Source organism: Poecilia formosa, unplaced genomic scaffold, assembly GCF_000485575.1.
Source record: "Poecilia formosa unplaced genomic scaffold, Poecilia_formosa-5.1.2 Scaffold63, whole genome shotgun sequence".
NCBI classification, from domain to species: domain Eukaryota; kingdom Metazoa; phylum Chordata; class Actinopteri; order Cyprinodontiformes; family Poeciliidae; genus Poecilia; species Poecilia formosa.
In genome coordinates, this window is record NW_006800002.1 from 2,376,156 (window position 1) to 2,389,701 (window position 13,546).

At 37.6% G+C, this 13,546-nt stretch overlaps 1 protein-coding gene and 1 long non-coding RNA gene across 3 annotated transcripts in view; both read left to right on the forward strand.

The window, feature by feature from the left end:
- LOC107836494 (uncharacterized) overlaps positions 1–1,461 on the forward strand; it is a 2,616-nt gene extending 1,155 nt beyond the window's left edge. Inside the window, exons 3-4 of the long non-coding RNA XR_001662403.1 lie at positions 207–242; positions 351–1,461. This is a non-coding gene — a long non-coding RNA (uncharacterized LOC107836494). The remainder of the gene's footprint in view (positions 1–206; positions 243–350) is intronic.
- Positions 1–10,975, forward strand: part of map6b (microtubule-associated protein 6b) — a 15,468-nt gene extending 4,493 nt beyond the window's left edge. The window contains exons 2-4 of one of the 2 annotated variants that reach the window (XM_007554434.2): positions 3,761–3,974; positions 5,505–5,553; positions 8,618–8,703. In XM_007554434.2, coding sequence (XP_007554496.1) covers positions 3,761–3,974; positions 5,505–5,549 — 259 coding nt within the window. In that variant the 3' untranslated portion in view covers positions 5,550–5,553; positions 8,618–8,703. Of the gene's footprint in view, positions 1–3,760; positions 3,975–5,504; positions 5,554–8,617 lie in introns of both variants that reach the window. The other variant, XM_007554432.2, reaches the window with a different exon arrangement.
- Positions 10,976–13,546: the final 2,571 nt, after the last annotated feature.

The following is a 13,546-nucleotide window of genomic DNA, read 5'->3' on the forward strand; positions in this document are numbered from 1 at the left end:
AGACCGGCTCGGCCTTTACACCGACCCACACCCAGGTGGAACTAACCTAGGTCACTATCCCAACCCAGGTTTTGTCAACACTGGGCATTATTGTAAATTCAATCTTTTACTCCAGGGGTGCCCAAAGTTGGTCCTCGAGGCCCGACTTTGAGCACCCCTGCTTTACACAAATTTAGGAAATCAAAACAGACTAATCAACCAGTGAGGTCTGAAGAAAGACAGACCTTCAATCAACCAGGGAGGTCCAAGGAAAGATGTACCTCCATTCAACCAGGGAGGTCCGAGGAAAGACAGACCTTAACTCAACCAGGGAGGCCAGAAGAAAGATGGACCTTCACTCAACCAGGGAGGTCCGAGGAAAGATGGACCTCCAATCAACCAGGGAGGTCCAAGAAAAGACACACCATCTATCAAACATGGAGGTCTGAAGAAAGACGGGCGTCCATGCGACCCACCTCAATTGGTTGCATGGAGGGCCTTCATGTTGGCATTGGCATGAAGGCCAATCTAAGACCGGCTCGGCCTTTACACCGACCCACACCCAGGTGGTACTAACCTAGGTCACTATCCAAACCCAGGTTTTGCCAACACTGGGCATTCTTGTAAATTCATTCCTTTACTCCAGGGGTGCGCAAAGTCGGTCCTTGAGGCCCGACTTTGAGCACCCCTGCTTTACACAAATTTAGGAAATCAAAACAGACACAGACACATAAAATTACTGACTCCAAAATCAATGGAGAAAACAAGATCAATTTCAGAGTTAAAATCCCCAAAATAAACATTAAAACTGTCCAGAAACAACCAATCAGAACCAAAAGGCAAACTTTTGGTTCTGATTGGTTTCTGATGCATTGAATATGTCTCAGCACATTCAACACATTAGACTACTAATGTACTGCAGCTATGCAATTGGCAGAAATACAACCTAACCTTATATCATAATTGTATATTTATAGAATGATTTAGAAAACAAAATCCTATACTTGTCAAATCTATTTCGACCCATATTAGAGCTTTGCATTGATTTCCCTTCATTTTAGTAGCTGCGATTTTTCCTAACCCTAACCAATACTAGTCTATTCCTAATTAACTAAAACTTAATTCACACTTTACCTCTAAATGTAAAGTGGTATGTAAAGCAATGAATCCATGTAAAGCAATGAATCCATCATACTAGGACCAGGTCTTGATCCTATTATGATGGACATAATATGACACTGTATATATGGTGCGTTCGCACCAAACACATTTTGAGCATCAGGCACATCTGGTTTACATTCAATGCGTCGAGGGACGATGCGGCGCGTTTGGAGCGTCTAGCGCAGCGTTGAACGCTTCACATAGATTTTGAATATAAACCAGAGTCGCCTGACGCTCAAAACGTGTTGGGTGTGAATGCACCATTAGAATGTTCAGTTCCTATGGTAACAATTACATCATCAGTGATGACATCACTCTTTGATGCATCAAATGAATCTCTCTTGAGTGTAGCACACAGACTGTTTTTATTCAGACCTGTTCCTGTTTCAGACTTATAAGTTTTAAGTTATGAATCTTATCTAGGAGCTGTTTAAATTATTTGAAGGCACAGAATCAGCCCAGTACAGGTTCACATTCTCAGGTGAAAGAGACTGAGACCAATCTAAGCCCGGCTCGGCCTTTACACCGACCCACACCCAGGTGGTACTAACCTGGGTGTGGGTTAGTACCACATTCCAGTACTGTAATTTCAGTACTGGAATTACACCGAACATAAATTAGTTTAATCAAACATGTCATGAATATGTATGCATGCCATGTACTCCATCTTAAGTCCAGAGCATGGTAGTTTTTTTTTTATTGCTTTTGCCACCACTAGATGGTGTGCATATAAGTTATAACATAACTACACGGCACAGGGGTTAAGCACAACCCACATATGGAGGCCTTAGTCCTCGGCACAGCTGTCGCAGGTTCGATTCCTGGCCTTGGCGACCTTTTAAACCTGTGTGGCAAAGACATGTGTATTGATTGTAAACTATAATCTGTAATAAAAATAAATTCAGTATCAGAAAAAAATACATTTAGCTTCAATGGCTCTGCTTTCTGTGCATCCAAATCCTTTTTTTGGACATGTTCAACAGCTCCTGTCACTATCTTGCTAATTATTTTACTAAAATATTAACTCTGCTTCTTTTCCTGCAGGACTTTGTGTTATGCATGGCTTTTCCGTACACTAACTGAAACTCGCACAATTAAGCAGTTCTGCTAATATGTTTTTTGGGGACAAAAACACTTAACTTACAGTCTAATAACATTATCTCCTGTTGAAGTGTTTTCAAGAACAGTTCAGCTCCATTATTGGTGAAAATGTCTCTTGTAGACAGTGATGCATGATTTTCACTTGGATATTTGATTATTTTCATTTTATTGCCAACATAAAATAAAAAATAAAAATAAAATTTGAAAAAGTCTGAATTTTTGTAATTTAAAAAAAAAAAATTGTTAGTGATTTATTTTTGTTGAAAGTATTTTTTTCTTAACCTGTGAGGATGTCCTACAGAAGGATGTGTCAAAATACATGTTTTGTGATCTTACTCTAGTTTGCCAGCAGGGGGCAGTGTATGGCACACCACACAAGACTGACTCAGAAGAAAACGGCTTTAGTGTAGCTTTCCATTGTAGTGAACAGTGGGGTCAAACAGTAGATTTTCTTTAACTTTAACCCTAAAGGTAGAGCCTGGTGCCTAACTGTTTGGGCTGATGTCGAAGATCTTTTTTTTATATATAAAAATATCTTCATAAAAAGATATTTTTATGATCTTTTCATGGAGCTCATGAAAAGATATTTGGTGTTTCAATGTATCCTATTTCAGTCTAACCAGAAAGCAAGTGATACAGCAACAGATAAGGGTTTCATCATCGATTTCACCACCGCCTTACACGTCCCAGGATTACTACCTAATCAATGCTCTTGACCCCGAGAGAATCAGGTTAGTAAAAGGGTCTGAAGGCAACCGAGTGTGTGGGTGACATTTTTTGCTGAAAAGCACCCATCAGTCTTTTGACCAGCATCAATTTTCATTTTCCTTTAAAGTTCGATTTTAACAGACCAATTTTCTTTCAAGGTGTACAACCTGATCGGTGTTGGTTTTATTAAATGTAACAAAGGTTGACCACAAAAGAAAAAAAAAGGTAATTTAAAAAAAAAATTATACAACATGCTGTTTACCAAATGAAAAAGTAGGATTTTTCAGCTTTAATGCATTACACGAGCAGAAAAATGCAATATGATTCTAGTGGACTATTGAATCATCAATCAGAACCTGCCAAAGGAAATCAATGCTATCAATTAGTTTGACATAAAACCAAAGAAAAGATGATTAGCATAAAAAAGCCATCCTCTAATAGCGCCTATCTCACTTTCTGATTCATTTCAGGAAAACGTTTTGACTTCCAGATGTTTAATTCTACAGTTTTGCCTCAATAATCACTGATCCCATGAAAAACCCGGTCATTAAGGGGAAAGCAGGCAGAGATAAATAGAAAAAACCTAATAACAGGTCATTTCTATTCGTAAATGGACAACAATTAGCATTGAGTTGCAGTTAAACATTAGTTAAATGTTTAGTATCTCTCTCATAAATCTACTCGACGATGAGGAGGCACTTTTTACCAATTCATGACGGAGTTCCTTTCATCGACTGGTTCGGTTTTCACGTCCCGTCTGCTCCATTTTGAGAAACGCCTTAATAAAAGTTGATTTTGCTGTTCTTCTTAGGACCGAGTTTAAGGCGTACAAGGATGTAAAACCAGTAAAGCTGATCAAAGCTCCCTCCCAGTATAAACCACCTGGAGAGGAGACCAGCCTGGAAACCAGCTACAGTGCCACATACAAGGGGGAGCAGGTGAAAGCCCAGGCCACTGACAACAAGCTGCTGGAGCGCCGGAGGATACGCAGCCTGTACAGCGAGCCGGGCAAGGAGCCGGCCAAGGTGAGAGACCCCCAAACCTGCAAAATCGGACCACCAGTCCTCCAAGTAGCCAGACTTACTCACATTAAAGTCTTTTCCTGTGGTTGCAAAAGGAAATATGTTCATGCTTTGACCTAATGACAGGTCGACAAAAGCCTTAACAATCCAATTCAGCAAGCAATGTGGCTTCAATGCAATTCATAAACTCCTAACCATACAAAGTACCAACAATTGTTGCTTTTCAAGGCTTCAGAATAGCTAAAACAAAAGGTGAAATAGTAAATCAAACAATGACAATTCAGTTTAACTGCAACAACACAAACCATGCTTTGGATTACAATCCCATTGCTTTCCATACGTATCTCCACCTTTGATAAAAAAATGAAAAATGTCCTAAAACTGGATTTATATTTTACAACAATTTCTAAACATCACATTGAATTTAAACAAAAATCATCTACCCTTGAAATCTGACTGCCTACTCCCACTAGAACCACTTTATTCGTAGTGTACATAGATTCGCTTTCAGACTAAAGGACACAATTTCCTCCAGTTGTGTCATGCTGTTCATCGCAAAATAACACTTAGGGAAATTTAGATAAAATTTAAATATTTGTGTTCCACTCTCCTATTGCCCTGACTGGCCACTCCAAGAAAAAAGTTTGCGACACTCCCCTGTTGACGATCCCATAAAGATAAATGTATAAATATTGATTAGAGTTCATTTGAAGCCCTCGACTTCTTTTTTCCAAATGGTACAAGTTAGAAATGACACAGAGGACTATTTCTCTCAGCAACTCTTCAAATCAGGCAAGACCAGAGAACACACTCTTGTTGGTCAAATCTTTCTAAGTCAGAAATTGTCTATGAGAAGAATTGTATTATATGTGGTCAGAGCTCAGACACTTGGAACCTTGTTTGACTGCATTAAATCAAGAACTATTTGAAAATCCCTGCAAATGTTTCATATAAGTTTTTTGGCTTGTGCCAGAAAAAAAAATCTGAAATGGTTCATCAGTCAAAGAAATTAAACGTTTCTCATGTTACAAACCTACGTCCTGTAAAAAGCCCTGTAAGGATAACTTCAAAATGGACTACACGTAAAAAGCTTACAATATGAGATTTTTTAAATAAATGCACTCAAAATAAAGAGGATAAGTGTAAAATATGGATTATGTTATTTTAAGGTAAGTGGAATGGTGCTGTATATGAGGATTTTTTTTTCCTATATCACACTCACTGATGTGCAATGCAGTGCAAAAGTCTTGAGTCATCCCTCGTTTCTTTACATTTCACGTCAAAGGAATCAGATTACAGCTGATAAGGACAAATGAGGGGAAAAAACATCCAAATAAAACCAAAAGACCTTCAGAAACACACACACACACATGCAGACGCTGACTGATACCACTTTAAAATAAACAAAAAAAAAATCAACTGACCAAACAGAGGGGTCGACTCAAAACTCTTGCACAGCACGCGTAAAGCTGGTTTCATCCTGTGTGTAACGCTGGTTTGTTCACGTGGCCGCTCCCTCTCTCGTTCTCCTAGGACCTCTCAGAGACGGAGAGCAGCTCTGCTCTCCACCTGCTGTAGTCAGGTGTGTTCTCTGTTTCTTCCAGACAAGCATGGAGACTGACCCCCGGGTTGATCAGACGAATGCAGACATGCATTCTGCTCACGCACATTCTCACGCCCCGAATGCATCCCAGCCTTAGCGATCCTCAGACACATTTAGCCACCAGTCCAGTCCGCTGGAGAACTCTCAGACACATGCTCACTCTGCTCCCACCTCTGTGGCGGCCACGCCCAGGCCACCTCTGTAGACCCGATGGGACGTGAAACATTTGCTGAAGGAGATTTAGCATAAATGACTTGCAGAAAAGTGAGACATACAACACCTTCAGTGAGTAACAGATAGAGGAATAAGAGCAAGAGGGTTTTAGCACTGTCAATCACACACGTGTAAGCGCTGCTCATGATTGCCGGTTTGCTGCAGCTGTGCTAATGGCGGAGGAACAACTTACCGTTACAGGAAAGCTGTTTATCTACTCTCATTTGTGGCTATGCTAACTAGCTTGCACAGCTAGCTAACACCCTAGCTTGCACAGCTAGCTAACACCCTAGCTGTGCTATGCTACGACCCTCCTCCTGGCTCTGATTGGTTGTCTCTCACTTAGCTGCAGATAGCAGTAGGACCACATCTATCTCATTCTATGCTGTGACAGATTAAAGTTATGAAATGTTGACAGTTTGGACAAATAGGTAAAAAACACATTTTTGTTTTTGTTTTACTGCAGCATTAAGCAAACATATACAATCCCTGCTGAATTTAGCATTTTTTCTTATTTCCTATTGTAAACATTACAATAGAAAAAGATTATTGCTGTTGAGCTTTTCATAGAGAAACCTATCTTTAATCTGCAGTTGGCTGATTAGCAGCTTTGTTGCCTGTAATTTGCACTGGCCTCTGTTTATTCACAACGTCATTATTACCACCAGATGCAGCCTTCCAGAAGACATCTGTCATCATTTAGATGATTAAGTTTACTTTTTCAAACAAAAGTTGAGCATGTTTTGCAACTTTTTTGCTTTATATGAGATCATTTGTAGAAGCTGGAAGGTCTTCCACTGTGCTGTTTTTATTTATTTATTTTTTTTACTAAAGAGCAGAACTACGCTCAGTGGCTCGCTTTCAGCAGCACTCTGCTCTCACCGTTTCAAAGTCTGTATTTGAGCCAACAACCTGCAGTTGCAAGCTTGCTTGTTAGGTCTCTACATGTTGCCACCGCTAACAGTGTCTGAACTAAAGTATTTCATCCTTAAAGCCATAAGACTAACATTAGATTTCTGATGTGTTGTTTTATTAAAAAGTGGTTGTTGTTTTTTTTTTTAAAGAGACTGCATGAACCACCATTATGTAGGAAGAAAGGCACAAATACTTTTTTGTGCTTTTTCCTTTATAACTGCACTAACCACATGTTTATATACATCACCTATGCCGTGAGGAGGCATTATTTTAAGAGGAAGGGTAAAAAAAAGGTATGTATTGCATGCAAAAATGTGATTTTTAGTCTAATAATAGTAATGTTTTAGGCACATTTTGAACATTGTGCTCAGTGTTTGTTTTTTTATCTTTAGGAAGAAGAATAAAATGTCTTTTTTCCCCAAAAAAATAATTTTTAAATGTAAAGCTAAAGCCCGCAACTGAATATCTTGCTGTACTCAAACATTCACTTAGTAATGTATATGCAGACATGTCTGTGTTTTCATGTTATCTTAGAATAAAAGGCTAATGGAAGATGGCTACAAGAAAAATCTCAGAAATGTTTTCAACCAAAGGGGCTAAGACTAGGGGCATGGTTTCCTAACAGTTTTTTGCTATTGTTTAATGAGTTAAATATGTTTTTTTAAATTAAATCACCAATCTAAATTTTTAAATAAGACTAGATATCAATATTTCAACACATTTTTTAAATACAGAACTATATCTTACAGAGTTTTCTTTTTTACTTGTTATTTGGTAAAAGCCTTATAGTTATTTGTTTTTTGCAGTTTGATAATCTCACATTGAAATTTTAAAAAAAATTACAACTTTAATTTGAGTACATTTATTACTTTAGGGAACAAATATAGTAAAAACTAAGTCACAAAAAAATTGTCCAATTCTTGTATTGGCCAATATTTTCCAGGCAACAGCACAGGAGTTCGGCTAAAAACAACACAAATTTTAAAGTATTGACAGGATCCCCCAAATTTCAAGCCTGTTGTCCTTTTTTTTTTTTTTAACCAAAATATTTTTATTGAGATTTTCCACCTTGAAAATACAATCAAGGTGGAATCTGAACAAATTTTCTTTATAATTATTACATGACAGTAATTATTCGGTTGTCCATTTTTAACCATTATACCAAGCTAAGATAAACAGCAGCTGGCTCTAGTTTCAGTTCAAAACCCAGACTTCATCTGCTACGTTCACACAGCAGGCAAATTCAACCCAAATCCAATATTGTTTTGCAAATATCCGACTGAACAGCCCAACTACGATCTTTCCCCCCCCTAAAAAAAATCTAATTTGTGCCACTTCCATATTCTATAGTTTCTAAAGCTACTGCGGACTGAACGGCCACGTCGTATTTTATGTAATTTTTACGTCATTGATGTGACGCCTGCTTCATGATTTGGTGTCAGACGCGGTAAATCCAGACATAAACAATGGCTGAGACTTAAAATTGTGAAATTATGAAAGAAGTCTGTCAGTGAAGCGCATCACATGACAATCCCACCACTACACCGACTACCCATTCAAACAGATTTCTCTACATTAGTTGGGCCTTTTTTCTATTGCATTCCTTCATCTTGTTATGATCTTGTGATAATACTGCCATAGTTTAGCAACTTCAAAATTGATCAACAAACCCATTATTATTTTCATAAACAGTGTTTGCGATTTTTTTGCGCGTTTCGAGTCGTAAACTGTTCACACAGAAAGTCTGATTGTGAACACACAACACGATAATATGAAATGACCACAAAAAAATTGGAGGATCAAGACCTGCCGTGTGAACGTAGCCCTTTTTAATTTTTCAGACTAAAGGTCAATGCTGTGAGCTTTATCCTCTTATTTTTTTTTTTTTTTTTTAAACCCATCTTCTCTCTTCCAGGTGGACAAACCAACGTCTCGCACCAAACCAAAAAAGGCGCCGACAACGACTGGGAAGATGGTGAAAAAAGCTAAGGAGAAGCAGATGCCTGGTTCCCACCTGGCCAAGAAGAAACCATCTGCGAACACACCCGAAGCCACGCCAGAGGGAACGGTGACGAAGAAGAGCAAAGAGATCAGCAACAGACTGGCTGAGGCCAAACATTAGGAAGGGGTCAACTCGTATGCTTTTTAAGGGTGTGACGACATCGCAGAGAAAATAATTTTCTTCCTCCTTTGTTCATCTCCTCACCTGTTGTCAGGTTTACACGTAGGATCACGTTTGAATGACGTTGAGCTTTTAGGATAATGCAAATAATTTTACTGTAAACCGTATGTGAACGTGTGAATGTTTGTGACTCCTTTGTATTCCGGCACACAGAACCGCTTTTCTATTATTGAGCACATAATTTGCACATATGAGTTCCACTTGACATTAAACTGAAAAAAAAAATTGAGACATAAGTGTGCTTGTACAGTGTTGTGACAAAAGCCCAGAGCTAGCCCTCGTTACTTTTAAGTTTTGCCTTAAAAGAGTCCCGACTTTTGCGTAGGTTTCAAGCCATATTTCTCCAGACTTTTCAAGGATCTCCTTGTTGGACCACACCTTTTTCAGTAGTCCTATTTCTTGAGTGCCACTTTTTAATTCAATTATTAGTCTTCTTTTTTTTTACTTGTAAAAATCCTTTAGTTTAATTTTCAAAATTTTCAAAATTCCCAGATTTTGTTGCATAAAGCTGTATGCCGGTGAACATAGCTAAAGAAAGAGAAACAAAATGATTTGCCTCGGTTATTTTTGTTCCACTGGCTGGTACTTGTTAACACAAGACAGGTTAACTGCCTAACTTAGGGAACTCTTTTATGCTTACATGATCTGTGGGTCAGTTTGAAAACAAACAGTGACGTATAGGGTGTATCATAAAAAATAAATGAAAAGGTAGTCATTGATTGATGAAAAAGATGAATATAAAGTCTGGAGAATGTTTGCTCAAACCTGCTTAAAGAACTCAAGAAAGTTTTGTGCAATGCTAACAAAATCTAAAGCTGCTGTCATGCTGTTTCTTATCCTATCATGTATGTTTGCAAGTTACCTTTTACCTTTTTTTTTTTTACCATACTTAGTGATTGACTGACCATCTTGGGTTGAAAGTCCAACACTCGTTACTCGCCAAACGAATGCCTCTAAGTAGCCTAATAATTCGAAGCCAAACTAATGAAAAACAGATCCAACTCTGAGCATGCAAAAATCAATTCATCTTCGTTGGCGCAGACAGAGTGTCTGCATGTCATAGCATGAGATGAAATATAATTTAGATAACGTATCATATCATTTTGATGCATTCAAAAATTATGAGACAGGCTCTTTGCTGGAGATGGGTGCTACAGTATAAGATGCACAGAAAGGTGAACATTATTTACTGAAATATATTCATATATTCATGCAGCTTTAAAATGCAAGGCATATACGCAACAGTGTGACGAAGGTGTAATGAAATGAGGGATGGCTCAAGACTTTTAACAGCACTGAAATATGTCTAAGAGGGCTTTTCTTTCTTTTCTCTGAATGGATGATTACTAAGTTAAGTACTGACATCACTGTATTAAAAAAAAACTATGTCAAGGAGATCCTTTTTTTCTCCGAGACGTATCACGTGAGTGTTTTTTGTTTTTTGTTTGTTTTGTTTTTTTGTGAAAAGCTCTGTTTATTTCTGGTTTCCTACTAACAGTGCCTCCGCTGTTTGGTCCTGGTTTTTATTTCATTGTTCCGGGTGATATCTGGCGTAATCCAATTGGTTGTTGGGAAATTCAATTAACTGTAATGTAATTGCTACAGCTTGCATGCAAGACCCTTCTTTTGGTTGAGTGGCAGACTGTACGCGGTCACAGTTGCACTCTAGCTTGTAAATGGAGCCTTTAAAGATAAACGTATAGGTGAGATACCTTTTTCAAGTATAATGCATGAGTAGAAATAGATTCTGTTCACAACGAGACATACATTTAACTAGTAATCTCATTGATTAGTGGCTGGTACTGCTGTAAAATAACCACACCGGCATTTATGGTTTCACTCTGAAAAATGTTTCTTTCGATCTAAATGCAAACAGGTTCCTTTGATTGGTTTCTGAAAAAACTCTATATTTTGTGGCGTTGGCCTCCACACACTTCTCTAAGTTGTGATTACATAGTTGAGCTCATTCAGAAAAAAAAATTCAAAACAGCGCACAAAGGTCTCAAAAGGAAGAAACTATCTTGGTGAACAGGCCAATCTCTCCAGGTGTTTAAGGGCAAGGAATGGGCCAGGACTTCAAGCTCAGCTCTTTGAAATGCTGCTGAAAGTTTCTGCTTCTCTCTGTGAGCGTGTGTGATTTGGAAAGCTTGTTTCTGTGTCTGATCTCCTTCAAGCCTGCTGCCCGCTAAGATCACAACCACCAGAAGTGCTGCTCTGCACTCTTAACACCTTGGTGCTACCTCTCTCATCCTTCACGCCGTGGGGTTTGGACCGCTGCAGCTTCAGACCAGATGGAAGTGACGATGTCATACGGGCTGCAGATGTGTTGTGATTCTCTATTTTTTTCTTTTCTTTTTTTGTGCTTGTACCCTCAGCTTGCTCTGAATGAACTGAATTAAAATAATGGTGCAGACTCCAGTTGTGTGACTTGTTGAATTATTGCTAGATGCGTAAATGTGACATAAAAAAAAAAAAATCAGACATGGGTTAACATAAGACAAAAAAAATAGAGCATGGTCACTATAAATATATACCAAAGAAAGCATTTATATGTTTGGAATCTGTATTAAAATGTACTTTATCTTAATCACGTAAAGAAACTTTATATTGTTTTGTTTTGGGGGAATATTTTAGAAAACCTAGTTTCAAGCATGACGTTTCTTTGGCTTCTATTCATTGAATTTTCCATTTTTACTTTAATAATGGTAAGAAAAGATATTAACATATTTCTTTTGTTTGTTTGTTTGTTTGTTTTTTGTAGAAAAAAACAAAACAAAAACTAAATGTGTTGTAATCCCAGCTCCTGAGCCATCACAAGCTGAAGCAGTGTCACTTGTTCAAGCAACAAAACGAAAAGACCTGAAACAGAACCTTAAGGAGATCATATTCTTCCTTTCTTTGCGTGCTGGTGGTCACATTTTTGTGATCAAGCCATCCAGACAAGACAAAAAAAAAAAAGATCTATTAATAATTCAGCACTTACGGGGCCTTGTTTTTGCAGAGCACCATGAAATATTGAATATGAGCTGAGTGATGGCTCTCGTCTGCTTGGTTAGGGTTTCATCTTATTTCGTGTTCAGTTGCAGTTCGACAGTGTTCAGGATGCACGATGTGAAGGAAACCAATCCATGTGACCTGTGAATGTGAAAACAGCATCCGGATGTCTGGTCAGTCAGAGATGAGAGATGGTTTATGAACTAACATACAAATGCAACTACTGGTCAGTGAGGATAATTGCGCTGTAGCATAAACAGCTTTTAAGTAAACCTGTTTGCTCGCTATCTGTATGTGGTTGGAGGACTTTGAGCTGCTACATTGCTTCATGAGGCTCTCTTTTGTGGTATTAATGCCAGCAAATCCTGACCACTAGTGGAGATGTGTGGAATTGCTCTCTCACCAACTCCTTCGGTTTCTGTGGATTATGTATATTTTTTTTATAATCTCCAAAACTCCCAATACTGAAAAATGTAACTAAAAAGACTAAAAATTTTCTTGAATATATTGTTTACTTTTTTGAATTTACATTTGCCTTTTTGTTACTGCTTGACAGTCAGTTGGAAAACAGGTTATGTGTGATGTTTGAAGCTAAATCTTCATAACAGGGCAGGATTTTGGAGGATATGGTGCCCTTAGAAGATTATAGCTAGTTTTAGGGCCCAGTTTTTATTTTTATAATATTAGATTGATGATTCAAATATACATCTTCAGCTTCAATTTGAAAGAGGAGTTTCTTTTCTTTTTTTAATTATCTTTAATTTTATATTTCTAATAAGTTCTTCATTGTTTCTAGAAATTTGTCAAATCCATATTAACACATGAAAATGACTAAAGTGCCTATGCCAGGTCAATAAAGTTATTCATACCTCTTGAAAAGTTTGATGCAGCACAAGAATTTTATTTATTATACTAAATCAGATGGGGATCTCACAATAGATTACTAAAAAACATCAAAATCTGTATAAATGTTTAAAAAATATATATTTCTATTTTGATTTTTTAAAAGGTGGTATGCTATGCATACTGTATATTCTTCTCCATATTTACAGTCTTTATTAATTTTACAGCTTTCAAACTTATAATTTCTGACCAGCTTTTTCCAAATTTCCACTAGTATTTTGATTTATCATCTTTGAGATCTAGGCCTCATGCCATTGGGCTAATTTTCAGCCACCTTCAACAATTCTCTACCAGTTTCAAGTCAGAGAGGTTGGGCCAAGCCAGATTGTTAGAACGACCTCTTGTCAGAAAAAACAGATTGTCCAAGATTCTTTTAAACCTAAATGTGCCAGAAATATGAAATTTCTGAACTCGGTTAAAAACTATAAATAAAGAAGATGTGGTGGAACTCTTGCAAACATTATTCTAGTATTGTTTTTATGTTCTTAGGTTTGAAATGTTAAATGGTAATTTTTTATGTTTAAATATTATACAACATTTAAATAAGGTAGGTGAAAACTGACATAAATAATACATACCTAAACAAGTTATTTAGCTTCATGTGGAAGGAACTGGCAAAAAGGAATTTTACTTTAACATCATAAAAGTGTCAAAACTACGAAAACGGGGCCTGAGTTCTCCATTTAAAGAAGTGCCATGTCACTGCGTGACATTTAGGGTGATTTAATAATGGAGGAAAGTAGCTGGCGGTATGCTCCTGACTCA